The 27,398-nt window shown below is 47.3% G+C and overlaps 9 protein-coding genes across 9 annotated transcripts; 5 read left to right on the top strand and 4 right to left on the bottom strand.

Annotated features, from left to right (window-relative positions):
* Positions 1-3,591: 3,591 nt before the first annotated feature.
* Positions 3,592-5,423, bottom strand: FOMMEDRAFT_143963 (uncharacterized protein). Its single transcript, XM_007261531.1, has 3 exons — positions 4,914-5,423; positions 4,773-4,863; positions 3,592-4,719 (listed from the first exon to the last, which is right to left on the bottom strand). Exons 1-3 carry the CDS (start codon positions 5,337-5,339, stop codon positions 3,707-3,709), a joined length of 1,530 nt encoding a protein of 509 aa, XP_007261593.1. The 5' UTR covers positions 5,340-5,423; the 3' UTR covers positions 3,592-3,706.
* FOMMEDRAFT_143962 (uncharacterized protein) lies at positions 5,384-9,107 on the top strand (the record flags this gene model as incomplete). Its single annotated transcript, XM_007261530.1, has 4 exons — positions 5,384-5,513; positions 5,645-6,480; positions 6,542-6,696; positions 6,730-9,107. 4 exons carry the CDS (start codon positions 5,384-5,386, stop codon positions 8,993-8,995), a joined length of 3,387 nt encoding a protein of 1,128 aa, XP_007261592.1. The 3' UTR covers positions 8,996-9,107.
* A 188-nt stretch (positions 9,108-9,295) lies between these two features.
* Positions 9,296-12,227, top strand: FOMMEDRAFT_101010 (uncharacterized protein). Its single transcript, XM_007261529.1, has 9 exons — positions 9,296-9,426; positions 9,491-9,652; positions 9,707-9,772; positions 9,853-9,959; positions 10,045-10,516; positions 10,567-11,080; positions 11,133-11,496; positions 11,551-11,589; positions 11,646-12,227. Exons 1-9 carry the CDS (start codon positions 9,324-9,326, stop codon positions 11,859-11,861), a joined length of 2,043 nt encoding a protein of 680 aa, XP_007261591.1. The 5' UTR covers positions 9,296-9,323; the 3' UTR covers positions 11,862-12,227.
* Positions 12,228-12,707: 480 nt separating this feature from the next.
* On the top strand, positions 12,708-13,847 carry FOMMEDRAFT_150179 (PIG-F-domain-containing protein; the record flags this gene model as incomplete). The annotated part of the gene is made up of 3 exons (XM_007261528.1): positions 12,708-13,414; positions 13,470-13,578; positions 13,635-13,847. 3 exons carry the CDS (start codon positions 12,708-12,710, stop codon positions 13,845-13,847), a joined length of 1,029 nt encoding a protein of 342 aa, XP_007261590.1.
* A 1,687-nt stretch (positions 13,848-15,534) lies between these two features.
* FOMMEDRAFT_137890 (uncharacterized protein) lies at positions 15,535-17,154 on the bottom strand. Its single transcript, XM_007261527.1, has 6 exons — positions 16,978-17,154; positions 16,695-16,905; positions 16,339-16,629; positions 16,014-16,265; positions 15,876-15,943; positions 15,535-15,801 (listed from the first exon to the last, which is right to left on the bottom strand). The coding sequence occupies exons 1-6, from the start codon at positions 17,034-17,036 to the stop codon at positions 15,738-15,740; spliced, it is 945 nt and encodes a 314-aa protein (XP_007261589.1). The 5' UTR covers positions 17,037-17,154; the 3' UTR covers positions 15,535-15,737.
* A 177-nt stretch (positions 17,155-17,331) lies between these two features.
* Positions 17,332-19,031, bottom strand: FOMMEDRAFT_16270 (DnaJ-domain-containing protein). The gene is made up of 5 exons (XM_007261526.1): positions 18,945-19,031; positions 18,784-18,887; positions 18,687-18,731; positions 18,050-18,625; positions 17,332-17,988 (listed from the first exon to the last, which is right to left on the bottom strand). The coding sequence occupies exons 1-5, from the start codon at positions 19,000-19,002 to the stop codon at positions 17,749-17,751; spliced, it is 1,023 nt and encodes a 340-aa protein (XP_007261588.1). The 5' UTR covers positions 19,003-19,031; the 3' UTR covers positions 17,332-17,748.
* A 201-nt stretch (positions 19,032-19,232) lies between these two features.
* On the top strand, positions 19,233-21,579 carry FOMMEDRAFT_164561 (pre-rRNA-processing protein IPI3; the record flags this gene model as incomplete). Its single annotated transcript, XM_007261525.1, has 7 exons — positions 19,233-19,463; positions 19,519-19,653; positions 19,687-19,820; positions 19,896-20,043; positions 20,122-20,390; positions 20,508-20,847; positions 20,932-21,579. The coding sequence occupies 7 exons, from the start codon at positions 19,233-19,235 to the stop codon at positions 21,208-21,210; spliced, it is 1,536 nt and encodes a 511-aa protein (XP_007261587.1). The 3' UTR covers positions 21,211-21,579.
* An 833-nt stretch (positions 21,580-22,412) lies between these two features.
* FOMMEDRAFT_101004 (Pkinase-domain-containing protein) lies at positions 22,413-23,903 on the top strand (the record flags this gene model as incomplete). Its single annotated transcript, XM_007261524.1, has 7 exons — positions 22,413-22,492; positions 22,544-22,593; positions 22,651-22,784; positions 22,843-23,022; positions 23,074-23,192; positions 23,245-23,431; positions 23,502-23,903. Exons 1-7 carry the CDS (start codon positions 22,449-22,451, stop codon positions 23,901-23,903), a joined length of 1,116 nt encoding a protein of 371 aa, XP_007261586.1. The 5' UTR covers positions 22,413-22,448.
* Positions 23,904-24,137: 234 nt separating this feature from the next.
* FOMMEDRAFT_137886 (uncharacterized protein) lies at positions 24,138-27,186 on the bottom strand. The gene is made up of 5 exons (XM_007261523.1): positions 27,068-27,186; positions 26,905-27,018; positions 26,549-26,846; positions 26,353-26,493; positions 24,138-26,299 (listed from the first exon to the last, which is right to left on the bottom strand). The coding sequence occupies exons 1-5, from the start codon at positions 27,173-27,175 to the stop codon at positions 24,264-24,266; spliced, it is 2,697 nt and encodes an 898-aa protein (XP_007261585.1). The 5' UTR covers positions 27,176-27,186; the 3' UTR covers positions 24,138-24,263.
* Positions 27,187-27,398: the final 212 nt, after the last annotated feature.

Here is a 27,398-nt window from a genome sequence, read left to right as displayed (position 1 = left end):
AGTATTAGCTCTGGTCTCTTTACTAGCTTTAATAGTCCTTTGTCTTTGTACAAAGTGTTCCTAGCTAGCTATGTAGTAAGTAAGTATTAATATTTTCCTTTTATCTCTTCAGGTTTTCTCCTAGTCTTTTCCTTTATACTTCTTACTCTGGACACTATACTCTTTCCAGATCCCCTCTCCATACAAGCATTCTAAATGACTTGTCTTTAGTTAAGGTTATCAAGTAATGCTGTGCTAGAGTATGTGTTTAACCTTAGAGAGATAAAGACCTTGTCCTCAGGTTTTGTTACCTTTTCCTAACTGACTTAGTACCTACTCCTTCCTGTCCCCTCTCTCTACTAATAGATTGATCACCCATTAGTAATGATTAGAGGTTAATAATACTAAGCTAGAGTTCTTACTAAGCAGGACAACAAAGGTAGCCTAGTTGATCTGGCCAATCTCTAGACTTGTGACTAATAGGGTTTTGTATATAAACTACTCAGTCCTAAGTCTTGAGTTAAGCTTTTCCAAACTTAGTTACTGTATTTTACAATTCCTAACAATAATAAAGTAAGGAAGGGTAGTAGTAAGAGTCAGTACACATATAGTCTATAGACAGTACTCCTGAGAGACAGAAGTCCTGAGTTCTGGTACAGAAGAGTGTAGAACCCTTAGAACTGAAGGTATGAGAGTAGAGAATTGTAACAGTTTGTCCAACTACAGATAACTATTTAGGATTATAAGGAAAGTATTAAGTTTAGAGTCACTAACCTTAGAAAGACAGACATCTTTATTAGATTTGAATGGCTTAAGACTTACAACCCTACTATTGACTAGTTAGAGTAGACACTTGTGTTTGATCAGTGTCCTGAGTCTTACAGTTATCTTACACTACTGTCCTAAGTGGATACAAACACTTTTAATGTTACTAACAGTTCTAATGAATGTGACCAGTTGTTCTTCTTTAACTAGGATAGATATGTGAACACATATTCTAGTTAAGACAGAACAGAGTCAATCTAAAGGATGTTTGAGATGGAACCAGTCTGAAACCCTCTTAGAACAACTCTACTCTAGAACACATGTAGACTCAGCCTACTGGATTTTGTCTGAGAGTTTCCCAAAGTCTTTAGTGAAGAGAAATTTGACTAGCTTCCTAAACATTACTCTTAGGACTATACAATTGAATTGACTGAGGGTTTTTAACCTAAGGATTGTAAGGTCTACCTACTCAACAGAGACAAACAGGAGACACTCAATGAGTTCCTTCAGGAAAATCTTTAGAACAGTTGGATCCAACCCTTAAAGTCCTCTATGGCCTCCCCTTTCTTCTTTGTCAAAAAGAAAGATGGGAAGCTCTGCCCAGTCCAGGATTATTGTTGCCTTAATAAAGGTACTGTCAAAAACAAGTACCTGCTCCCCCTGATTCAGGAGCTCATTAATAATGAGTAAGTTCCATGTCTACAGAATATGTAAGGTCACATCTGCATTTCTGTCTTTTACACCTTATACAGCCTACCAACCTCATTGAATGATTGAGGAGAGGACCCTATAGTAGAAATAGATTGTGTTGAAGTTAATAAATCCAAGTAGGGATTAATATACTGACTCTACATATGAGATTCTTGTAAAGAACATGAAGGCCCTGAGAGACTGTTAGGATGTCTGACTGCAATTATAGTATGTCATCAGGGCTCTTTCTCCTCCTGTGATTCCTATTGCAATATGTCACTAAGCATTAAGTGATAATTTTCATAGTGCAGACTGCTGTTGGATCGCTTCATTTCAATACCCTCAACTCCATATAGATTCTGGGACCTGAGACCAGCAGGAGGCTTGATTAACCTAATTTGTAGTCAAGAAACGTCAGTGGCGATGTGGCAACACAACTTATTCTCGTCAAGCGAAAGAAAACAGGAGATAACCTGACGGAAAGGGTTAGACTTGTCCTGTCGTAACTACCCAATACCAGTCGGAGATATTCTGTACAAAGAATGTCCTTTATACAGACATACCGAGGATTTAACACATTTTCCAGCCAAGCTTGGAGATGTGCTAACTCGCCGGATCCATAGTCGAACTTACTGAAATTGGTATCGTTATTCGTTGCTGAGTTGAAAGAAAGATGGTAGTGAATAGACGCCGCTCAACACATTGCGACGGTTAAACAGAAACGTCGAAAATTCCATTGACGCGCAAAGCATCTGGTGTGCCTAAAACCTTGCTATCACACCAGTTCAAAAAATAGCGAGCGTTCGTTCAGTTGATTAAAATGTAAGACATACTCGTAAGTAAGAGTCTTGGACGCCACTAGTTTTGAGATATTTGTCATTGTTTTTTTTTTTTTGATTGAAACATTTGTTGACCAGATTCCCCACGCCACAGATATAACCACAATATCAATTGCACATGCAAAGTTACAATGACAAGTTGTATCACTCTTAGGTGTGGAAAATTGCCCGGAAATATTGTGACCTAAAGCGTAGCCGCATTCTTGCATGTGGATGGATCTCTACATTCCTCGCATTGTCATCAGCATCTTCTGTCCCATGGCAGCTTTCTCTTACTTAGGCGCGGCAAGTGCCTGGCGCCCACTAGGACAAATTGTGTGCATCCGACATTGTTCAATGCAAACCGACCGTCATACAAGGAAAAATTAATTGAAGACCTCAGAAGCAGCTACTTTGCAAATCAGGCAAATATGGTATGAAATAGTTGTGAAAGTGGCACGCATGATGGAAATATTGATGTAATGATACATTGAACAACTACTTTGCTCCTTCTTGTTGAGGACGTTCCGGAAGACCCAACACATAAATACTATCAGCTATACCAGCTTGGAAGCATCAATCCAAATCACAGGAAGTCAGTCCGTGCCAGCAGGCTCTACAAAATTACGGAAAATATTCCTTGATGTCATCACAATCCACAGGACACTGCATCAGCACTAGTGACATTACAGGGATGCAGATTATCAAGAGGCCAGCATCAACCACGAGAAACGACGCAATAGGTCTCAAGATTATAATCGAAAACTATCTCCGCGCAGTTAATTCGTCTAAGCACGATGAAAAAGCATGGCAATCAGTGGAGGCCGAGCTCAAACAAATCGATAATAATGACTATTATGCAATGCGCGACCTCAATATACGCGCAACCGAACTTTTCATTGCTGAGTTAAAGAAGATCTCGGAAGACAATAAAACAAGTCCGAATGCCAAGCAGCTGAGAGCAAATTATGACTTCATGAAAGGCTGTCGAGGGAAACCAGTATTTCCAGTAGAGCCGCAAAACTGTGATTCCGATGAAGTAGATTGATCAATCCGTTTTCCACACTACCAATGACCTGCACTGGACCCCCTTGCTGTATTCATGAGCCGTTACGCATGCTTTTGTAATGATATACTTGTACTGTATTTGACCGTTGGATGGGTGTGTGTAATTTTCTGCAGTGCTCTCATTAAGGATCGTCGACTTGAGTGTGTGTTCGAGTCCACCGACTACGCGTGCCTCCAATAAAGTGATGCCAATCCTGGGCCGTGTCATTGGCTGTGCAACTAGGAGTACATTCGCTCGGATGATAACACATTGCAAAGCAAAAACAACATGGGATTGTAAATCGTCAATTCGTCAATTCATAAGTGCAAAGTAAGAGCAGGGGTATTCTCCATGTAACCTACACAATTGTGGTGACGATAGCAAGTAGCTGAGATGAAACAAGGTCCTAAGTTAAAATGCGCCCAGAGTTGATAATTTCACAAGAGAAATCGAAGGAGATCCCCCGTTCCTTTGCCACCGCACGTGCCATCGGATACGTATTGTCGATGTTGTTGAGGTCAACGTAACTGAGCATATGGGACGATATGTGCTTTAGCCTGCGCGGGGCACGATTGACGAAGAAGTATGTCAGTCGCTCATCCCAGAGCTCCCAGTCCGGTTTCTCGAACGAGGAGTTGATGGTCATCGTCTCAAGGCTATTCGGTAGCTCCATAGCCATACTATTATCGAATGTGTGCCGAACAATGAGCGTCAAGGTCCTTAATCCACGACATGTCTGCAAAATCCGCGCAAGAAGACCCTCGCTGAGTCCCGAACCATTTATCACGAGCTCTTGGAGCGTAGTGAAGCACGGCGCGAGTGCATTGAAGCAACTATTTTCATTATAATAGCAAGATGATAGGTCGAGCGCCAGTGACTTCAATCGAAAACCGTTTTCGCCGTCCCGCGGTCGAGTTAACCAGGTAATGTAAGCCAACGAGAGTTCACTCGCGGTGCCTATCTTCAATGTCACCTTTTCGAGTGATAATGGTGGCGACTCTCCTTCCAATTCTGACGGGGGTACGAAATTCGTATAGGCTGAGCCGACGCCGGAGTATTGAAGGTACAAATGCTTTAACACTTTCATATTTTTTATCTTCTTGCACACGGCACCGAGTAATTGTGCGATGTCACCCGCTTGTACGAGCCGAATCTCCTGTAGCGGCGAGTATTCTAAACCTTCTGCGAAATACCGCAAAGGCATCTCAAACCAGTCTACACATAGAGAAATTGTCTGAAGGTTCGGAATACGAGTAACGAAACGAGCGATGAGACTCCAAACTTCGTTGGCCGAGATGAGTAGCTCCCTACGACTACGTTCGTCGAGTTCCCGGTTATGTCGGAATACGACAGCTTCACGAGTCCAGGCACCAAACAAGGGAGAATTAAGAGCATTCATGACGTGTACACTGCGGACGTCTAATATCAATGAGTCAAACATATGTGAACGCTGAGGGCACTGAATATCACACCTTGAAGAGCAATAATCTTTCCGAGAGCCTTTTGTGCTGGTCGAGTCCAGTCCTTGCAGACCAAACTCATATTTCGGAGGTCTCGGTCTGTCTATCAAGGCGAAATGAGTAAAAAGCGAAGAAATTTTTTTGAGTGCCTACCTTTTCAAACTCGATGCGTCCCATGTAAGGACCGTCTGTATCTCTTTGTACGTGCAACTGGACCTTTCTCTCCTCCGCTAATATATCAACGACTTCATTGAGGATGACTCGGGGGAATGTAAAAGGAAAGCATGGATCCTCGTGAGTACGCTTTGCAGCAGTATGCTCTGCCACACGCGCCCAAACATCCTCTGGCTTGGACAGGGTGATTTCGGCAGGATTGAAATTGGGATGACGAACGAGAGCGAGAACAACCGCAAGAATGGGCGAGGCGAGACGATATGCAAGCGTGAGACTCGCAAGCATGGCGTCAGTCTCTGTGCGGAATGGAATGTACTCTTGAGTGTTACGATTGAACGCCAGGGAGCCCATGAAGGGTAGCCGAGTGTCTGGCATCAAGCATACTGCTGGCGACTTTGAACTCATTAGAACAGCTTCAGGGCAAACAGACTAATAGCGTGGATAGTAAAATGAGCGCGTGCCAGGACGAAGACAAAAAGCAAGCTGCAGCTGTTGTGGTTGTTGTCTGCGGAGGGATGCGCATGACCAAATGTCGGCGTCCGTCAGAGTGGAGGATACGAAACTATATACAGCTCAGCGGTACTTGTTGGCCCGAAGGCAGCTAAACATCATCATCATTTAGTCATTCAACCGTCGATCGTCCCTTCCATTTATGGCCACCACGTTCTGCCTCCGTCTCGTCTCTTTTGACTAACTTTAGTCATAACCAGTTCGTGGTATTCTTGCCTGCCTGAAGACAGAAACACCAGGCCATCGACAATATTCCATTGACTCTCATGCTCTGAACACTGCTGCCACAGGAATGGACGACGTCTGGACTAATGCTTGGTCGCAACCAGAAGAAGATGTTGCCCACAACGTACCCACGAAGCCGAAACTTCACGGTGTGCCTCCATGGTCATTTCCGTCCTCAGCGGCGGGTAAGGAGGAAGAGGCAGATGTCGGGATGCCTTCCTGGAGCACTGGAGAACTAAACTGGACGGAGCCTACAGGCCAGGCGTCCCTATGGTCCAGTACATCTGTCGTGGACGACATTGCGTTGAGTATGGATGGATGGCGTACGTCCTCGGATATGAAGCCGGAATCAGCTCGCAATGACGAGCATACAGAAACGGTTGGATCGGCAGATAGTGTAGGAAATGAGGAGAGCAGCAATGCTACTCCCAGCGCCGAAGAACAAGAATTACGCTCCGAAACGCCTGATTCGTTAGAAACTGCTACTCTACCAGTACACTCGGAACCCAGCCCGTCCGTAACGGAGAAGTCCCCAATTGTTCCGCAAAGTGATCTACCTGTATCCGAAGTGCTTGATAACTCGGATAATTTTGGCTCATTTGTAGACGGTCTCGCGTCAGTCTCGACCAGCTTTGACGAGAGTAATGTGACATGGGGTTCGCCTGCACCTACGTTTAATGATCCAGATGCTACGCATGACGCTTGGGGCTCGGCATGGAACACTCCTGATCTAGGAGACACACAGGAAGAAGAGCCGAAGGATGAATGGGCTATTGCTAGTGAGCAGAAAGCTAAGCGAGATCGAACCGTAGTAAGTATATACATTCAATGATTATATCTATTGGTGAGTACATTACTGATGAACTAGCTAGCCTCCGGAGCTACTTGCTACCATTATGGACCAACTAAATGAATTGTCCGAGGTCTTATGGCATGAAAATGAAAGACCGAACTTTGCCGTCGACTTCGGGAATTGGAGGGATGGCATTAGCAACGTGGATGGACTGCAAGTATCTATATTTCTGTCGTAAACTTCGTAAAGTAATGATTTTTATTTTAGTGGCGAACTTCTACTCAGAACTCTGCCCGATGCACGAATCCAGCCGCCCATTCAGGTTTCCGGGTCCCACACCACAAAGTCAATGGCTAAGAGCCTCAAGTTATCAAAGAACCTACCGGTCGTGCGTAGCAGCCCTATGTCCCATTTGTTTACCACGAAAAGCCTTGCTGCTTGGGAGTTATCCGTTAAAAGCAAGGTGGAGGTGCCGAAGGATGATATACCCGCGGGGTGGAGGATAGTTGCAATAGAGGAGGACCAGGACTTGAAACCTACACAGGTGGAAAAGAAATCAGCGGGCATTTTGTCTTTCTTCAGTAGAAAGGCGTCTACTGCACAAGCACAGACCCCTACTACGAATGGTATAGACTCGAAAAGATCGTCGTTATCCCGTGAAGTATCCTCTGAGACCGCCTCTGGACCTGCCGCTTCAAGGAATAGTAGCGACACAAACTCTTTGTCCAGCAGAATGCAGCACTCGTCTTCGGTATCCAGCTTACCTTCTGTTGCCTCGACGACTCTCCCTTCGTCTCCAGGGGGTTCCTCATCAATGCCACCACCCTCCTCACCTGCTCCTAGCTCCAGCCAACCCCCGGAATCTCCTACTGAACCCGTGGCTTCTCCCGCGCCCTCCGTCGTTTCCAGGTTTTTCAATAGGTTTTCGAGAACAAAAACGAATTCAGGCTCTACCAGCCCGCGAAGCTCTCTTGCTCTTTCGACCGATGACCTCGAGTTCCTATCTGATATCGTGCCGGGTCATACAGACGGCGCTGATGAGGACCGTCAATTAAGTGCTTTAAGTGCTTTTGTGTCTGCTCCAGCTCTGCCATCAAAGCTCCCTCCGCCTCTTGCACCTCCACCGACCTCCTCTGCAAGCCAGTCAGGTACACCACCGCCGTCATTACCGCCTCAAAAACCCCTGCTCTCGGCGGCCAGGCCAAATGTCTTCGGTGATCTTGAAAGTTTGGTGCCTCAGCTGCCTCCGAAGGGTAGTGGACGTGATTCTCCCGCGAATGCTGAAAGCAATGCACGTGCGCTGCCTCCCCCTCTCTTTCCACCTTTGTCTCCCTCAACCGCCACATCATTCTCAAAGCCCCCAACTCCCTCCCCATTATCTGGTGTTGTTCGTAGCACGCCGTCCAGAGCTTCCAGTGTCTCAACTCCATCTCGGATCACTTCTCCCGTACATCTAGACCCTCCTATCAAAGCTCTAAGTGCCCATAATACTGGGAGTGGGCCAAGAAGTTTCTCACCCTTAAGCACTGGCATAATCGGCTCAGGAAGCTCGTTTGTCGGGACGGCAGGGGGTTTACCATATTCACAGAGCCATTATCAACCAACATCGTCTGTACAATCCCCCATCCCTCCTCCACCTATCGAGAAGTCTCCCAATCGATCCTTTGCGCTCTCTGATGCCCATTCCGTTGTTGATGACGACGATTTCTCGGATTTTCAGAGTCATACAGCTTCCTCTATGCGTCTTGCGCAGCCGTCTCGGTCTGAGCCGTTATCGTTCGAAATGAGCTTTGACTCTCCTTCAGACCAGTCAATGTTACCAGAACAAGAAGCACCTGACGATGACGACTCGTTCGGTGACTTCAGCGACTTCGTCCACTCTTCGGCGCCAACATCAATGCCGCGTCCCTTATCAAAGCCTGAACCACCGTCGCCCCTATCTCCACCTGTGGAACCGATAGGTGTATGCCCTCCGCTTCCGAAGAAGCAAGTTCCTGCTAACTTGAACACGCAACATTTACGGAAGCCGTCAGCAGCGGATCATGAAGCAGCGTCTCGGCTCGTCGAGCGTGCAGCTGCTCGCCCTGGACGATGGCCAGCACCTCCCTCGCCGATTCCAGAGCCTCTGTCTCCACCTCCGTCTGGGGGAACGGTTTCTCGATCATCAACTTCTAGTCATTCGCTTCTCGACCTTGACAACGACCGTGTCAAACCGAAACCCCCGGTTACCCAAGCGCGCTCAATCACCCTAAAACCAATAGCACAAATCACCTCTCTCACCAAGTCTGGACGAGAAGGGGGGGCAAGCCCGCCCCTTCTGCCTCCGCCGCGATCGATTTCGAACGGAAAGTCAGTTGCTGAGGCCTCGCTGTTGGACCTAGGAGATTCTCCGAAGCCTGTGAAATCCCATACACCCTCCGCGCAAGGTGCTCGTCCGTCTTCATTTCTGGAGGAGAAACCGAAAGCTCTGTCAACCAGGCCCGGACAAGGTGGCTTATCCGCGCAGGATTTATCTTTCTTTGAAGGACTATAGCAATTCTTTACATTGTTTACTACATCATTGCGTCCTTTTTTAATGCAATATTACGGAGTGGGTTTTGTATTTTGGTGGAGCTTGGTTTGCCTGTAATGTATCACATAGTGCCCTCTTTGTATAGGTCTCTTTTTTTTCACATACTAGTTACCCGGCCTGATGATGTTCCAGGCGGACTGATGATTATCAGGTACTGTAGTCAGGAGGATCGGAGGCATTGTCCGGCCAATGCCGGTTTCGATAATTCTGCAATAAATCGAATATTTGCATTGCTCCGCTTCCAACTACGCGCGCTGCTGCGTGCTCTCTGCTTCCATCCACCACCACCATGGCCACGGATATGCGGGCAAACATGCTTGAGTGGGATGAGCACGACGTCCATCTCTGGTTGGCGAAGCTAGGTTATCCGCAGTACGAGCCGCAGATACGCGGTGCGTCGCATGCAATGCGTCGATTGGCCTTCATGTAGCACCCGCTGACTTCGGTAATGTGTAGAACACCATATCACGGGCGATATTCTTTCGCAACTCGATGCAGAGACACTCAAGGAGATTGGAATATCAACGATTGGGCAACGGCTGGCGATTCTCAAAGCCGTCTATCAACTTAAGCTCTCACAGGGTATTGAGATAGAGCCCGGGCAGTACGTGCCTCCTTGTGAGTTGCAAGCTTCGGGCCGCACATACTCTGCTTATTGATATTTCCCTGAAGCTGAGCTAGAAGATACTGAGGAGCCGTTGACCCTCCCTCGGTTGCATGATATGGTGAAGGAACAAGGTGCGTCATAGTCATCGGCTAGTGCGCACTCCAACAATGCTTTTGCTTACGCCTGCTCGCTTGCGAAACTGAACATGCAGGGGAGCGTTTAAGAGCTGTTGAGGACGAAAACCGACGACTGAATGAAAATTTGAACCAATGTATGGAAGAACTCTTACGAATATCGGGTCAAGGTCGTTCGGGGCCGGTGAGTTTCCGTGCGAATCTACGGCTACCCTGCTGGCAGCCCTGTTCTAGTATCGAATTTATGAACTGATTCCGGGTTCATGCAGAGTGATGATCGTTCGTTGCGGAAGCAACCTTCCTTCAAGTGGGCACAGTTCAGGAGCGCCCGCTCGCCTACCAAACAAGAGTCGAGCGCAGGGCACTCGGAGTCGCCTCATCCCTCACCTCAGAAGTCCGAGTACGATATGTCTAATGGTCGAACTACTCAGCCATCGTCATATCATACATCCTATGATCGATCTGCTCCTTCACGCCAAGGCACATACGGCGCAGTAACCTCATCTCCGGACACTGCTGGGACACTTTCAAGCCAGACAAGCAGGCAATTGACAGCGCGTCCAGATCCTCCCAGTAACAATCCTCCTACGAGCATTAGCACTTCCTCGGATAATCTCAAGAGTTTCAAAGTCAGCTTGGAAGATCCGGCTTGGAAAGTACTTCCGGCAGCTCTCAAGAAATACAAGATTAATAATGACGACTGGCAAAACTACGCAATGTTTATTTGTTATGGGCAAACTGGTATAAAATCACGTTCACTTATCGATACTTATTCTGACTGTTTGTTTCAGAGCGCTGCTTAAGCTACGATGAGAAGCCGCTCCTCCTTTTCCAGAAACTCAAAGACGCGAAGAAGAACCCCGTCTTCATGCTCAAACATATAAAGGATATTCGATCACCCATTGCCGTGGCACAACAGAAACACGCAGCGCGAAAAGCTTCAGAGTCTTCTCCAAATACCAGGCCTTCACAATCACATGCTCGTTCCATGTCAAGACCTAGCAAGCTTAACACAACTACACCTCCCAATGCCACGTCTAATGGGCAATCGTCGTGGCCTGAACTCATGTCGCCTGCAACAGAGCAAAAGGACAAACTCGACGAATTTGGCGCGGATGCAAACAAGTATCGTACTGGCGCTGGTGGAGCCTCGGGATCCGGTACCGGCTCTGGTGGAGGAAATGAAAATGACAATGCAGAAGCATTGGCGAGTGCGAATCGCCAAGAAACAATATCAGGTATTTCGTACGCGGTAGCCATATACCCGTATATGGCCGAGCAAGAAGACGAATTTGACGTCGTCGTGTGAGTGGTTCATATTCTTACGATTTTTCGCGGATCTTGAACTGCTTACCAGTGGAGACACGTTTATCATTCTCTCACGGGCCCGAGGGTGGTGGGTTGTCCAACGAGACCCATCAGGAAATGGGATCCTCGATACCGATACGAGTAAGCAGGGATGGGTACCTGCTGGATGTCTTCTTGAGACAAACGTACCTGTCGCATCTGCCATTGCGGAGGCCAACGCTGTGCGCGCGTCTGCAAATGGTTCACCCCCTTCATCACCTGCGTCCAAAACACCCATTCTTCCACTCAGTATCCTCTCAACTAGTTTCCCTGGCATAGCCCTCATGGATTATAGAAAGAAGGGCGATGAGGAACTAGACTTGGTGAAGGACGACCTGCTTCGAGTTTTCAAACGATATAACCATTGGTCCTATGTAAGTTTTATGCATTTCCCGCTATAAATAGTTGCTAATCTACATATTATTCAGGCCGTTAAGGAAGACGGCGGAGATCGTGGTTGGGTTCCGGTGAGTGACTTCGTGATTCATCATCATTGATAACCTGTCTAATTAGTTTCCTTTAGTCATGGTTCATTGGGAAAGTCACCAGTGCGGGACAGGTTCCCTCCACACCATCGACTTCGGTACCGGCGAATGGCTCTTTGTCGACACAAGTCGCACTTGATTCGGATTTCCGTTACGCAGGACCGGACGGCAACGCACCTGGCAACCAAGTTTCGCCAATGTCATCAGCATTCCCTCCACCATCTCAGGCCCATCAGCGAACTGCAGTAGTATGATGTTCGGTATCCAGCGCCCAAGATATCAATAGATTCAAGGCGCTTCGCTATCATTACTGCTGATATCACTTACGTTCTCTGGGATTTTCACCGCTGTTACGCTCTTCTGTCTCCCCTGCTTTAGGTATCAACATATCAACAGGTCTGTTCTGGTACGGCTGGGCGGCCTGCTTGAGCTGTATCATTATTATATGCCACCACGGCTCTTTCACATTCCTCTAACGATTTTTGATGGTCTCCTTCCAGTTGCTTTCTCGCAGATCTTATTCGTCTTTTTCTTCTCTTTCTTAATGGATCGGCTATTTGCCAATTTTGTGTAATATATAGTTATGCCTTGTTCTGGCTCTCTCTACCCTCTCTTTTCATATTTCGTTTTACGGCTTAGTGTTTACTTTCATCTTTGTCCATACATCTCGTTCGTTCATGCTCTCGTATACCTGCATGTGTCAACCTGTATTTGCAATCATCAGATGTTATGATCTTTGAGCTACTCTTTACGTTTCGGAGGGGATTGTGTAAATGACGCTAGTCAGCAGTTTCTCATGGCAACCACAGGGAGAGAACAGATTCTTGTTTCAGTTTCTCTGCGTGGAGTTGACTGGCATGTGGGTGGCAAATAAAAGAGGGTAGAAATAGATACCAATTATACGAAAGACATGCATCAAGGATTCATCACAGATTTCCTTTATTATAAGCTTTCTGGAGCAACTCAAATCCAGATGACTACACACGCAGTTGTATCCATCCCACATACTTACATATTACATTGAGGGGACTTTACCTTATCACCATAATAGGAAACTCTGAAACAACGTGATCAACTCGTGTTTAGCCTCTTCCCTCATCATGTCTTCCCCCACCAATTCTCCTCCGAGAACCTACTTTCCCCTACTACGCTTCAGTTCTTTACTAGGAGTTCATACCCTCCTTCTCTTGTTCACAGCCCTCTTCTTGCCCCGCTCAACCTTCTTGCTCTCGGCAATACCACCTCAAGCTTCTTCTAGGGATAAACCTCAGCATCCTTTTCTGAGTGCACTTACAGCAGACCCTGCCGTAACTCTCGTATGGCTTTGCCTCGGTGTAGGCTTCGTTCAAGGATCTTGGGCGTCATGGGTTAAACTCGAGTCGGACAATGCACGCATGGCCCTCTTCGGAGAGGATGAAGAAGCGCGATTAAAGCGTGCAATGAACAGAGGAGACGATAAACTCCAGGTGAGCCAATCAATCATTGTTATTGAGATTCAAACCTCATTAGGCGTGTTAGTCCATGAAAGATGCGATAGTCTCGACTCTCGCATGCTCAATTTTTATTCACGTGGTTTTAATTCTCTTCGGGGCACCAATTACAGAGCACGTAGAATTGTTGATTCTACGAATGATTCCTTCATGCTAAACTCGCAACATAACAGGCACTTCTTGAAGACCTTCCTTCTCGCGACGATACTTTCCCTGCTGTTGGTATTCCCTAGCGTTTATACTCTCAGGTCTCCGTCACTAGGACCGAGCTCGCTTGTGCACCGCATGATGTGGATACGACTATTTGCTGAACTTTCGTGAGTAGCATCACTGTCTTCTTAAATATCGTTTTTCCGATATACCTTTCTGCAGACCAAAGACAGCACATGAACGCCTGCTTGTTTATCCTACTGTCGGTGCTGCACTTGGTGCGTGGCTCGGTGTCTTCCCTATTGCCCTTGACTGGGATAGACCTTGGCAGGTAAGGATTTCCCCTATTAAGAAATCTTCGGAATATTCAATAATAGACTGTGACAGGCCTGGCCGCTAACACCTGCATACGGAGCAATCACAGGACATATCGTCGGCTCATGGGTTTCGCTGATTTATAGTGCTATCCTTTCCCTCGCTGAGGTGGATAGGAGTATAGGAGAAGGAAAGATGGATGCACGACAGCACAAACGGATGAAACGAGGAAAAACAGCTACGAAGAAAACTAAACCCGGGGGGGGGGTAGTTGAACAAAACTAGGTTATTTACTTTTTAGTATCGATTTTAGAGTTCGGCGAGAAAGCCCTACATGCCCAATAATGCATCAGAAGGCAATTGCTTCAGATGCTCATGGGCAATGCACGGGATGACCACTGATATTACGAGAATATTAATGCCTCTACTTGGACTGCCTCAACGGCCGCATTATTCTCTTATCTCTTGGTAAAACAGTACTCAGAGGCTTGTACCCTACTGGGACAGTATCAAGCACAAGCATAAAAAATATACGCTACCCCATCTTAACAGTACAGTGCGGAGCTATTTACACGCAGCGTGCAAGACCTCTCCAATGTAAGTATGTGCAATAGATAGCACCAACTCGCTATTGGCCCATAGCACGTCATTAATCTTGTCTTCTTTGCAGCAAACGCTGATAGGTTAAACCCTGGTGCAATGTGAGCTTGAGTGGCAAAGTCAGAGCCCAAATAGGTGCACTAGCCTCTAGGCATCCACAGGCAGTCACAGTAAGGCCACTAGTCTCTTAGCTTTATTGCACGTTTTGCACCATATTATGAGTATAAATTCACTGTATCCAGTATAGCTCTCTTCACTTACTTCTTCCTTTAATTGCTGCATAAGTACTTGTTTTTACCTGTCCATTTTCCATAGTATCCATCTGACTAGTACGCTATCTAGTACTAATATGACTGACAAGACTGACAAAACTGTCGTTATTGACATACCGGATGAATATGAAGGAACAGATGGCAATTTAAGGACTGGTACATATTTTTTGCATTCATTCACAAGGTAGTTACTCATACATGGACATCTTGTGAACAGCTGTAGCCTGGAAAAAACGTAAAGTATTACATTTTTACACTGACATAATTACTTACTACTAGGCTGTCTCATCGATCCCAAATAGAGTGGGCCATAGTTGACATTAATCTGCTCAGCTATGCCAAATCAAAAGATGGTTTTAAATTTGACAGTGAGTGTTCTCTGTTGTTATTTTATAGTACAACACTGTTTACAATCATAACTTTATTAAAACAGTACAGGTACATCCAGAGAGGGTGCCTGAAGGAGGAAAAATTGTTATAAATATTCAGGTTGAAATTAAACGCGAGAGTCTGAGGGAAACAAGGTCGACAAGAACCTTTAATCAGCTTTCTCAAACAATCTTTACAACACTTATATCTTATAGAAAACAGGGTTATTCATTCAATCCAGGGTTAGAAGCGATGTTCAATCTTTAACTAGATAATTCCTGCTGCTCTGAAGGATAAATGTATTGGTATCCGTGTTATTTGAGGATACTCATAGAATGCAAATGCAGTACAACTTGCCCTAGAGATTTAATCATTAATATTATTATTAAAAAAGCACCAGAGTATTTACTCTGTGATTGATACGCCTTTGGTGTGGGCAAATCGCTTCTGTTAATCCAAAGATCTCTTTAAGCCAGAACATCGCTGTTCCTTCATAAGGTTATGTTCGTTAATCAGCAGAAGCATTGGCAATGGTTTCAATATGGCTAGCCGAGCAGACACTAAACCTACGTAATTGAGTAACAATCGAATATCAAAGAAACTGATGCTTTAGTGGTTAAAGAATAAGATGAATCTCACTTGACATTGTTGTATCAAAGGGGGGTGTTCCCAAAATGTGACTTAGCTGCTCATAGAGTGAGGCCACCTGTGCTGTCCAGCGATGTTGCATTTGCGTATCTTTTGTACCGTTATTTCTTCAGAATGACTGCTTTCGATGATGTCGGCAGCTACGAAATGACGGAGCACAGATCGTAGCTGTTAGCTAACCATCGAGAATGACGACCCCGTACAACTAGTCGACGTCATCGAGACGAATTTAATTGTACAGAATCATTGCATTGCACTAAAGCCCCTAGACATTGTCAAAATTGGATTATAATACACGGACATAAGAAGCAGGGAACAAGCCAGTCTTCCCGTCGATTTCACCAGTCCACCTGAAAGTCAGTAAAGGACAGAAGAAAGAAATCAATGAGGAGTATAATTCAAGTCGACTGGAGGTAGGACGCACCAATCTTCTGAATCCTTGGACACGATCCTTACATGCTCCTGAGCCTGGATTACAAGGTCGCCGGGTTCCTAATATCGAGCATTAGTTACCATTGAGATTGATACAGTTAAGAACAACATTAAAAGAGTGTAAACGCACCCCGCTATTATAATCATACAATGCCTCCGCCCATTCTCCCTGTTCCTCCGGTTCCGCTTCAGGTTCCGGCGAAGGAGTGGAATCAGACGTGACTCGGCGCGACGGAGGAGGCGCAAAGTTGTTTTGACGTTTTTGAAAAGCAGATGGTAAAGGCGGGGCAACAGAAGGTGGACCCTTTTTCTTGTTTACGGTGCTATTCTTCACGGAAACGAAACTGGCTTTGAGAGATGTGGTGTCGACGTCGCCCATGGCCTATACAGGAGGAGAGATCATATCATGTTAAGTAAATTATCAGCATCTTGTGCAGAGGTAAGGTGGAACATACCCGCCGCTGAACAAGTCCGCTCGCACTACTCGTCTTCTTAGGAAGCGGTGGACCTCCAGGAGGAGGTAGAGCATCCTCATCCGGTTCTTCTTCTTGCTCCTGTTCCTGGGATGTTGAGGATGTTCGACGCGGAAGTGCTGGCGGGACATTTCGCGGAGCAGGCGGTGGTGGTGGAGTGCTGCGCGTACCAGGTGAAGGTACAGGTGGTGAGGTATTCTGTGCGCGATGTTGGAAAGCGAGAGATGCAGCGGCGACACGGCCGACAGAGCTCGCGATGGCGGGATTCGACGCCTATTTATCATACATACTTTAATATCAGTGATTCACTCGATGTTCGATGGACTATATGTGCGTACCGCATTTGCGAACGCGCTGTTTTTCACCGCGCTGTTCTGCGCACCATGTCGCAGGCCCGATGAAACGAGGTTGGCTGTTGCCTCCGGGTTCGTGGCCAGGGCACTGTGCACGGCAGACGCAGCTGCACTTCTCGAGCTTACACCACTCGTATTTTCTGAGCCACCAGATCCACCGAGGCTGGCAAGGAGTTCTGGGCGTGAAGCGAAGTATCTGTGCAAGACGACGTTTGAACATGATTCGTTCAGATCAGCGGATTCGAAGAGTTAATGTTTGTCGACGTACTCGTCCAAGAGGTCGAAGAATGCCTGTTTCTCGTGCGCTCCCAGATTTGAGAATACCATTGATGGGAAATGGGAGTGTGGACGAAGAGTCACTTCTGTTTGGTCCAGTTCTTATTATACTCACAACGACGGCAGTCAGACCAACTCGATAGCATAAACGAAGCTAAGTGCATCAGCGCCGGGACGCACTGCATACAACTCCCGTTCATTTCTCAATTTTAGTATTTTTTTACGTGGAAAATAAAAGCATGTGAAAGACACCATAGAAGTCATATATTATACTACCATAAAAACTCGTATCCTATAAGGAACAACGTATACAATGATACATGTTCGAATACATCGTGCAGTCATCGGGGTTCATTAGATTCGGTCAATGCTACATAGGCCGGGACATGCATGCTCGGGGTTTAATTACCGATGATGAACGAGGGGAGGAATGCTGATACAACGACGGGATGTTAGTACATGGAGGCCGAGGAGTAAACTACTAGTAGAAAGAAAAGAGGGCCAGTGTGGAAAGATACAGAAAAAGACAGACCAACCCTTTACCACTCACCCTTCCACCAGCGCCTTTTGTGATCGTGATGGTCGTGCTGGCCATAATCTTCGCGATGATCGTGGTGGTGTCTGTGCTTGTGTTCTCGATGTCCGTGATGACCGTACTGCCGTTCCCGATCTCGTTCACGTTCATATTCATGCCCTTGCTTGATGTTCGCTAAACCCAAGTGGAAGTCGGAACTCTCAGGCACGCGCATGGATTCAACGTGTACTAACCTGCACTGTAAGGACCAGTTGGAGAAGTAGGGGTAGTGGGAGAGTATTTCATGTCTTGTCTCATAGAACCTCGATCGCTTGAGTGGCGAGACGTATTCAGAGGTGCAGGAGGGCCCGAGTAGGGGGGTGGCGGAGGCAGATTCCTTTCGACATAGCTTCCGGAAGGTTGTTCTACGCCGTTAATTAGGTATCGTTCTTGTCCATCTGGGTATGAATAGGTGACATGCTCATTGCCCTAATTTACCGATACGTAAAGATAAGGGTCGCTAGTTGTGCGGTAGAATGAGACCACTCACGTTTGAGTCCGTGCGCTTTAACACACTTTCTGTTACCCCATTGACTGTCCTTGTCATCTTGCTCTGGGAAACCCATTGCGGATTCCCATCCGCTCCGCGTGTAAGCGTTCCGCGGGATGAACTTGAGAAGCTCATTGAATGACCATGCAGCGGCCTGCCGGATTGATTGAATGGATCGGTCGAGGGTGGAAGCATTCCGAAAGCAGGATTGCCACCCATCATCCTATCAAACAACGAACTATGGCCGAAGGGTGTACGAGCGAATGGACTACCTGCAGAAGGGAAAGGAACGCCAAAGGACGGGTCCTCGAATGAATGTCGCATGTCACCGAATATTTGGTCAAAGAGGGCAAAAGGATCAGTGAACCCAAAGAAGGGATCGTTCCGTGGACGAGAGCGCGAGCCAAATGGACGTGCAAAGAAGGGATCGTTGAAGAAGGGGTCGTTGAAGGAACCTCCGAATCCATGCCTATGGTGATGTGCGTGAGGATGGTGCCGATGTCGATGATGAGCTTGCTCTGCGTACGGGTCTTGCTCAACTTCTGGGGGAGGAAATTCTCCGTATCTGTCGTAAATCTAAATGGAAGTATCAGCACTGCCAAACCAAGAAACCGCTTGATCGCAGTTTATAGCTTACCCTCCGCTTCTCCTCATCTTGGAGCACTTCGTATGCGTTATTCACCTGTCGACTGGTCAAGCTCGTTACATCGTAATTATAGAAGTAATATACGCACTTTGCGGAACTGCTCTTCAGCACGTTTTTTGTCCTTGTCCGATGCGCCTGGCGGCAACCTGTCAGGGTGTGTTCTGAGTGCCGCCTTGCGGTACGCCTTCCGTACTACAGGACCAGACGTGAGTCAGCTATACGCGTGCACGTTGGTCAACAGTCACGCACTATCTTCTGGAGGAGCATCTTTGCTAACTCCTAGAGTCTCGTAGAGCTGCTTCGCCATCGTTGAGAGAAGGGAGAGATGGAGGCAAGAAGAGGATGGAGCACAGGCTTAGGCAGACATGGAGTGTCCGTATATGTACTGCAAATATATCTGATTTCAAACTCCGCCCGTCCAATGAATCTAGAAATTTCTGAGTTGAGAACTGAATCGGGAAAAACTTAACTCAGCTTCCTACCCTTGAACATCACGACAAACTCGTGGTTGCCTTGCTTTCACCACATCAAGTCCACATGCGATACCAGGAGACGATCTTGTGCTCCTCGGGTGCATCGTCCTCAAGCCAAGGATTGGGCGCAGTCACCGTCCACGACTTCAACACTGGATCTTTGCTGGTCTCCTTCAAGCAGACATGTTCAGAGCCCCACTCCACTTCTATTCTTCAGACAAAAAATGGCCAGGGTGGATTCATCCTCGCTGCTCAGCCAGATAAATCAATCCTGAATGCTTACTACTTCCAAAAAGTACGGGCCGTTTAACAAGGGTATTGCTCCCAAAATCTTACAAAATATGTCCCAGGATCAAATTGCGTTGAAGATGGTCCTACCAGAGAAGCTGTCCTGTATTGCAATAGATAAAGCTGGAGACTATTGCGCGGGCGGAACTGCGCAAGGCCGCATCTATCTTTGGGAGGCTAGTCAATTTCCGGTCCGAGTATGAGATGCACATCTTGAACACCTTTAATAGATCGCTTCCGGTATTCTCGTTAATGTTTGGGATGCTCACTATCGCAAAGTCACTGTCCTGCGTTTCACACGAGATTGCGCGGCGCTCATATCCGGAAGCGAGGACTCGGGCATCTCCGTTTGGTCCATCTCAAGGTACGTTATGAGATTATCATAGTTAGCGGTCTTGAAGGGTACCTGGCATGAATCTGATATTAATCCGCAACTCAGTCTTTTGTGCAATGAGTCTCAACACGAGACTCCGACTCCGTACTGTAACCTGTCAGATCACACTTTACCAATCACCGATATTGTCTGCGGCGTCGGTTCTTTCCCAGCATGCCGCCTCTTAACTTCATCAATAGACCATTCTGTAAAAGTTAGTAGCAAACGAAGCTCTGCCATGCTTGCGTCATCTATGCGAGAAAGAAGTCTCATTCATGACTCATCACTTTAGCTCTGGGACCTATCGTCTCGTACTCTTCTAACGACATTCCTATTTCCATCCCCGATACACTCGCTTGCGTTTGAAACCGCCGAGCGCACATTCTTCGCCGCATCCTCGGAAGGGACCGGCCCAGATGCTGGTGGTACCGTATATCAGGTTAAGCTCTTTCGAAGGCGTGATCCTGAAAATAACGGACATGGGGTCGAGGCATTGGGAGGAGGAGGCGTGGGCGAAGCTATTCGTCTCGACGCAGACCCGAAGCGCGTGATTTTCGTTGGGTTCGTTGACTTGTTTCTTAGATTCACCCCCTCGTACCTTTGTCGATCTTCCTGATCCTATATGCCACCACATCCGGTATTGCCCCAGGATATATCTTTACTGACACACTCAAACAGGCAACCAATTTCGACCCTCGCTCTATCTCTGACGCGGTCTACGTTACTCGTCGGTACCACTACGGGAGAAGTGAATCTATATGACATAGCGTCGCATCAATTATTGCGTACGATTTCGCCGGTTAAAGACAAGGGACAAGGCCTATCTATCACCCATATCGAGTGTATGCTCAAGCCGCCAGACCTGATAGGACATATTAGTCTTGGTCTCAACGTTGGCGGGATAACGAGTGTCAAGGACGTCATGCCTACGAGACCCATTGCGCCATTTCAAAGAGTACGAGACAGTAAAGCACGGGAAGCTCATGAGGTCCCTATTATACTACCGTCACAGAACGAGGTTAGCTGCCTCCTTGGACTGTGTTTTCCTTGTGCCGTTATTCGTATTATGATATTTATTTGCTTACCTCTCACTCGTCTGCAGCCATACGTTGATCCGACCATTTATACTACCGAAGAGCTCCTGCGAGATCAAGCAGTGTTTTTACAATCGCACATACTACCGGATGCAAACGGCGGCACGCAGAATTCTCTCCTTGCTCAGCAAACACGGCTAGCCGAACTCGAAAGTGAAGTGCAGCGATTACGGACGCAACTTACGAAAGCTAAAAATGTGAACGACGCGATGTGGGAAGCCGTCGCTCAGCGCATCGTGTCGGACAAGAAGGGTTCTATCGCGACGCTTCCTGTTAACGGCTCCTGATCATCACATCGTCTTTCTTATTTTCCTTTCCTGCGTGTCCAGTTCGTGGATGCATTAAAGCCTGATTTAGCTTGATTAGAGCTTAGAAAAGGTACCCTTCAGATCGTGTTCAGCACGTAGCACTCAGCACGAGGGAAACAGGTTTAGGGAAGTCGGGAAGTCGTGCCGTCCCATGCAGTTCGTGCTTCCCAAGCACTATAAATTACGAACATCTAGCCGATCATGAACTGGTACTGATCTACTTGAACATACAAAGAGAGGTCACGCAGAACGTCTTCTGATAATTATTGATTCTATATCGCAGTCAATCCAGTGTCATGTGCCATATCTCCCTGTTTTTTCGGGATTTTAGTATAATCTACTTCTAATGATCTCCGTTCACTTCGTACTTTACGGCTTTGATCTGTCTGGCGGAAATGAAGTGTCTTCTGAAGACTTTATTGAGAAGCATGTAGAAGAACTTGGAGTTGACCCGTGCTCGGGATAGACTTGAAAACCAGGAGTCGTGCAATTGTGAAGACAGAGAAAGTGCGGGCACGATGGTTCATCTCTTTCAATCCAATCGAAGACCGACTCCTATTTGAACCTTGAGCTGTGAACCAGTCCCGTCGAGGCTTGTGTTGCACGTTCTGTCGATTGCATTCGCACCTGTCTGAGCATATTGTTAACGGAAGATACATAGCTATATGTTCCACATCAGTGTGGAGTATAAAGACTGGCTTGCCGTTAACGTTGAGAAAACTAATGAGCATAATCGGTATTGGAGAACTAGGACATACAATAGATGTCCAGCAAGACATAGATTGTCCATCTTTAAGAGGTTAACAGGATCCCATGAAACATGCTCTTTACAATGATAAGTTTATGCATAAGTTTACAGGGTAGTCTTCGTCTTGAATTGTAGAAAAGTCATCGAAAATAATTATCACATGCCCAATTATAGAAATCCGTATATGGAAGGACATGCCGTGGTGCCGCTCAGTAGAGAGGCGGCCTCAACAAACGCTCACCACGCGTTGTATCTATCTCTTGTTTCCTTCGCGTATCATAAAACTGGTCTAAGTGCCTAACTACACCTTGTGCGGGAAATACGAACAAGATCCTGGTGCCGGGAGTTTATCACAGGGATTTTCTTGACAAGACCAACAACGCACTTCTTGTCCATGCTCTTCATTTGAAGCAATAATCCGAAGAGAACTCGTGGCTAATTGTACTTGCTGCACGGTGGCACCGACAAGATGGATGCTGTTGAAAAAGCTAATGCTGCTCGACAAAGGAAATGGTCAGCCCACACATTTGTCTCTGCGGTATCATGCTCATGTATTTGTATTAGGATTAAGGATCAGAAGGTTGGAGAGGGTACCTATGCCGTTGTGTATCGAGGTAAGTCGAATTTTGTATTTCGTTTTTCGGGTTGCTGAGAACATGTACGTTCCATAGGGCATGACGCAGACTCTGGACGAAAAGTCGCCATCAAGAAAATCAAGGTCGGGCAATTCAAGGATGGTCTCGACATGTCCGCTGTTCGGGAGGTGAAATATTTGAAGGAGCTGCAGCATCAGAATGTCATCGCAGTGCGTACCCAAGCCTTGCGTTGCTGTCTTCTCGCATTAACCGAGGCTGCTCTAACAGCTTTTCGACGTGTTCTCCTCTAAAACTAATCTTAACCTTGTCCTGGAATTCCTGGATGCGGACCTAGAGCTCATTATCAAGGACCGGTCCATCGTGTTCCTACCAGCGGATATCAAGAGCTGGTTAGCAATGACTTTCCGAGGTCTAGAGTTCTGTCATAGGAACTGGATTCTGCACCGTGTATGTTAATCAAGACATGAACTATTGTCTAACGCTGATAGCTGTACTCAGGACTTAAAACCCAACAACTTGCTCATTGCATCAGATGGTCAACTAAAAATAGCCGATTTCGGTCTAGCTAGAGACTTTGCAGACCCAGGGTACAAAATGACTTGTCAAGTCATCACGCGGTGAGGCCAGACCTGGCATTCAAGTCCCAAGTTGTTCTGAAATGTACCCTAGATGGTATCGACCACCAGAGTTGCTATTTGGCTGTCGCTATTATGGTACTGGCGTTGACATTTGGTCCGTTGGATGTATTTTCGCCGAGCTTATGCTTCGAATACCTTACCTACCGGGTGAAAGCGACATGGACCAGCTGAAAACTATCTTTCGAGCGCTTGGGACGCCGACGGAAGATGAATGGCCGGTTTGTACCCCATTCTTCTACCTCTAAAATAGCTCCTAAGGACTCTGCTAAACCTCATTCCTCTCGTTAGGGTCATACAAAACTGCCTGACTACGTAACAGTGGGCCAGTTCCCTAAACCAGCACTGCGGGATCTCTTTACAGCTGCAACTCCCGAAGCGTTGAACCTCCTCAGTCGATGCCTTGTCTACGAACCACGTAAACGTATCTCATGTAAAGACGCACTCAACCATCCATACTTCTTCGCACCTCCCTACTCTACGCATCCCTCCAAACTTCCGAAGACCGCCAACCAGCTTGCTCCACGTCCACTAGAAGAAGTTGACGGCAACGTGGACCAAAACGCTCCTGGCCTGGCCGTAAAGGCGAGTGCACCTAATACCAGCCGACTGAAACGTAAGGCCTCGATTACAGATGCGGAAACACGTTCTGTTGCTCGTCGATTGGACTTTACCAACATCAAATCGCCTTAAGCGTCCTCGAGGCATCTTAATTTCTGTATCTTTTCGGTCTGGTCTGTTTTATTGTGTCGGTTCTGCTGTCCAGTTTTCGCACACAGGTGTTTCTTTTATGACCCATCGCAAGTCGCCCCTTATAGCATTTCTAGAAGACGACTACGTGTACAACACTTTATAATACATTGTATGAGATTCAGCAAAAGTGAGAAAGCGAGAGAGAAAGAAAAGAAAAGAAAATGACACAGCGTTGAGAAAGTAAAATGTAAGTACAGAAGGTAAATATGCGTGCTTGGTATCGCGGGAACCGAAAGAGAAAACAGGGAGAACAATAACCGGGAAATAACAGTCGTGGTGTCGTCCATCGACCATGGCGAACTACCGTGGTGCTTCACAAATTGTACATTTTTCAGTCGCAGACGCTGGATTACTGAGCATGCAGGTTCCACACGTCCAAGTATCACCACCACCGCTCGTTGACTTGGGAGCCATCCCTGCCGCAGCCCAATCAAAGGCCTTCGGGACGGTAGTTGTCGGAGGAGGCATTGCTTTCGGAGCGGGTGCACTAGCGCCTGGCTTTGCACCAGGTCGTGGAGTTTCGCAGATCGTGCACTTCTCAAGAGCAGTCGGAGGGTTCTTCAACATGCAGCTCGAGCATTCCCAGGTACCACCAGAAGGCGCTGAAGGCGCCTTCATCCCGGCTGCAGCGAAATCAAAGGCTTTCACTGGGGCAGAAGATGGAGCAGAAGCGGACGAAGAGCCCGCAGACGTCGTCGGCGGCTTCGTTGCGTTTCCCGCTCCGGGACGAGGTGTTTCACAGATTGTGCACTTCTCAAGTGCAGAAACAGGGTTTTGTAGCATGCAGCTTGAGCATCGCCAGTCACCGCCGGAAGGAGCACTACTCTTCAGACCTGCTGCAGCAAAGTCGAATGGTTTTACGGCCGGGGCTGGATTAGAAGGTCCTGCAGTACTGGTTACCTTCGCTTTCGAAAAGTCAAAGGTCGGGAGCGCAGAAAGAGGTAGGGCTTTTACGGCTTCACGAACTTCCACATGGTCAACGACAGCTGGTACCCGAGAAGTATGAAAGACGAAAGTGGGGAGCTCCGACAAAGGCAGTGACAGGGCAATTTCCTTCGGGTCCCTCTTCTCCTGGATTTCGCTGAGAGGAGCACTCGGAGTTGTCATGCTAGAGGTCTCCGATGGTGCTGACGTCCCGGATTCTTTAGGCGTTTCATTCTCGTCATCATCTGGAAGGAATGACGTGCGCAACTTTGAGGGCTCTTTTGGTAGGTTAGAATTTCCGGGACCTAGTGCGGATGCCTTCGACGGTCCGAAGTGATTGCTGGGTACGGTAGTAGGTGGAGTACGGACAGGAACAGATGGAGGTTCTTGCGGTTCAACCACCTCTGTTGGCCTCACATAAGACGCCGTTCCAGAAAGAATATCTTCCTCGTCGGATACTTCCTCTACCATGACTGTTCGTGGCTTCTTTGCCGGCGGTGCATCATCAACGAGTTCTTCAATAATAGGTTTACTCGTACTCTGGGACGCAGACGCGTTTGCCGCCTTTGATTTATTGAAACCAGGTGGAGGTCTACTGCGTGTATAACCCTTCGGAACGGACGCCTCGATTTCATCCCTTATACTCGGTGCTTTCTTTTCTACCTCATCCGATCTAGTGACCTCTTTGTCTTCGAAAATCCTCGATCTTCCCCTCCTCTCAGACATGCGCTTCTTCTCCATGGGTTTATATACGGGTTTGACGGGAGCAGCTGTCTGATACGGATTTGCAACGTCTGGTTGCTTGGGTGGTGGTGTCACTTTCTCAATTACTTCGGATAAGAAGCTCGCTGAGAAAGTCTGGTTCGCGCTCGAACTGGCACCCACGCTCCCATTTATACTTGAGGTCGACGGAGAAGCACGCATCTTGCTAGGTGGCGATGCGGGTGGTGAGCCATTCACAACATTGCGTAACGGAGACGATACATAAGGAGCAGCATGAGCTCGGACGATACCAGCACGAGGAAGTCTAGGTGTAGAAGGACCAGCACCGTTCAATCTAGAGGCGGGTGCGCTTTGAGACGTAGACATGCCAGACTGTCCGCTTGGCTCCTCATAAAGTTTGCGACGTTTAGATGTATCAGGTTTAGGTGTCTCCGGAGCAGGCCGGCGGCGACTTTGCGCTGGTGTGCTACGTGCTCTTCCTCCGCCCCTCCAGACTATCGACCCATTAGGATCCTTCCTGAGCATCCGTCTTGGTGCACTTGCAGAGCGATTCGCTGAAGCATTGTTTGTGAACGTTGGGAGAGACATCGAAGAGGTGAAAGAAGCGGAGGCAGCGGCATCGACTGGTGAAGGCGTTGGTGTTGCAGATTCGTGCGAGCCAAACCGTAGCTTTTCTGGTTCATACGTGCCTGCAATCGAGGTTACTTGACTATTCAAATTGCGGGCCAAAAGTATTACTTACGTTCTCTCTGATTCTCTACAAATGACTGAAGTCCCATGACTTCCATTTCATTTAGTGCAGAGCGAGTCTTCATTTTTTGCCTCGCCCATTCCACAATAGAATTGTACGAGCCGAAACACAGATCTTCTGGTTCATGCGTGCCTGCGTACAAAATTATTAAACTGGTGGCCTCGCGAGCAAGGAAAACGATACTTACGTTCTTTTAGTCTTTCAGCGAACGACTTCAGCCCCATGACTTCCATTTCGTTCATAGGAGTCTGCCTGTCCAGTTTTTGTTTGGCCCAATCAAGAAGAGAGGTACCACTCGAGGCGAAGGCGAGGTTATCGGATGATGGTGAAGGTAGATTAGATACCGACGCAACGTGGCTTGCGGCCCGTCGTGGCGGAGGACCTGAGGCAGTGAATGCCTTCGGGGGCAAGTTATCTGCAAAGTGGGTAGGTTCGGTACTTGCGCCCGCCAACGGAATTTCCTCAAGTTGCTCTGCCTCATCGTCCTATGGATAGCATATGTCAGTGTGCAGGGAGGCTCTCAAATGCTGAGTGCAGGCATACCTGGTGGATATTGGCATCGGATTCGTCTTCTGTAGGTTCGTCCTCTGGTTTGGCACCGAAACCGACCATAGAGAACAAGCCTTGAATTTTAGGCAATATCCACGATGAGCCCTGCTGGGGGGAAGGATAAGAAGCTATAGAACAAGCGGAGGCAAATTCTAACCTGTTGAGTTTTGTGAGGTGTTGAAGGACGTCCCGTCTGGCTGTAGGGGAGAGAATTTACGTCGCGGCGTTCTCTTCGGATTCCCGAAAGGCTCCTCAGCACGCTCATCGTTGCGCCGGTGAGGGAGAGCTTGTAGGGAGGTGGTTGATGGTGAAGAAGAAGGGGAGACAATGGGAAGAGGACCAGGCAGGCCTTATGAATCTGCAGTGTTTTACAGGCAGCCACTAGCCACGCTTGCAAATGCAAGCCTTTTATGTAATATTAAGGTTACAACGAGAAAGAAAATGATTATTATGTAATCGCCCATTCCGGGATACAAACGGCTTGACCA

This window comes from Fomitiporia mediterranea (assembly GCF_000271605.1).
Source record: "Fomitiporia mediterranea MF3/22 unplaced genomic scaffold FOMMEscaffold_1, whole genome shotgun sequence".
Lineage (NCBI taxonomy): Eukaryota > Fungi > Basidiomycota > Agaricomycetes > Hymenochaetales > Hymenochaetaceae > Fomitiporia > Fomitiporia mediterranea.
Note: the sequence above shows the minus strand (reverse complement) of the source record. Positions and strands in the feature narration are given on the sequence as shown.

Coding starts and splice junctions, on each gene's coding strand:
- FOMMEDRAFT_143963 (XM_007261531.1), bottom strand. CDS start 5,339: ATGAGTTCAAAGTCGCCAGCAGTATGCTTGATGCCAGACACTCGGCTA. Junction 4,864..4,913: donor GACGCATCGAGTTTGAAAAG/GTAGGCACTCAA, acceptor TCGCCTTGATAG/ACAGACCGAGACCTCCGAAA. Junction 4,720..4,772: donor AAAGATTATTGCTCTTCAAG/GTGTGATATTCA, acceptor CATTGATATTAG/ACGTCCGCAGTGTACACGTC.
- FOMMEDRAFT_101010 (XM_007261529.1), top strand. CDS start 9,324: ATGGCCACGGATATGCGGGCAAACATGCTTGAGTGGGATGAGCACGAC. Junction 9,427..9,490: donor GTACGAGCCGCAGATACGCG/GTGCGTCGCATG, acceptor GGTAATGTGTAG/AACACCATATCACGGGCGAT. Junction 9,960..10,044: donor GTCAAGGTCGTTCGGGGCCG/GTGAGTTTCCGT, acceptor GGGTTCATGCAG/AGTGATGATCGTTCGTTGCG.
- FOMMEDRAFT_137890 (XM_007261527.1), bottom strand. CDS start 17,036: ATGGTATTCTCAAATCTGGGAGCGCACGAGAAACAGGCATTCTTCGAC. Junction 16,906..16,977: donor TTCTTCGACCTCTTGGACGA/GTACGTCGACAA, acceptor CGTCTTGCACAG/ATACTTCGCTTCACGCCCAG. Junction 15,802..15,875: donor TCCAAGGATTCAGAAGATTG/GTGCGTCCTACC, acceptor ACTGACTTTCAG/GTGGACTGGTGAAATCGACG.
- FOMMEDRAFT_16270 (XM_007261526.1), bottom strand. CDS start 19,002: ATGGCGAAGCAGCTCTACGAGACTCTAGGAGTTAGCAAAGATGCTCCT. Junction 18,732..18,783: donor CTGAAGAGCAGTTCCGCAAA/GTGCGTATATTA, acceptor ACCAGTCGACAG/GTGAATAACGCATACGAAGT. Junction 17,989..18,049: donor TAAAGCGCACGGACTCAAAC/GTGAGTGGTCTC, acceptor TCGGTAAATTAG/GGCAATGAGCATGTCACCTA.
- FOMMEDRAFT_137886 (XM_007261523.1), bottom strand. CDS start 27,175: ATGAGCGTGCTGAGGAGCCTTTCGGGAATCCGAAGAGAACGCCGCGAC. Junction 27,019..27,067: donor CACCTCACAAAACTCAACAG/GTTAGAATTTGC, acceptor CCTTCCCCCCAG/CAGGGCTCATCGTGGATATT. Junction 26,494..26,548: donor CGCTGAAAGACTAAAAGAAC/GTAAGTATCGTT, acceptor TTTTGTACGCAG/GCACGCATGAACCAGAAGAT.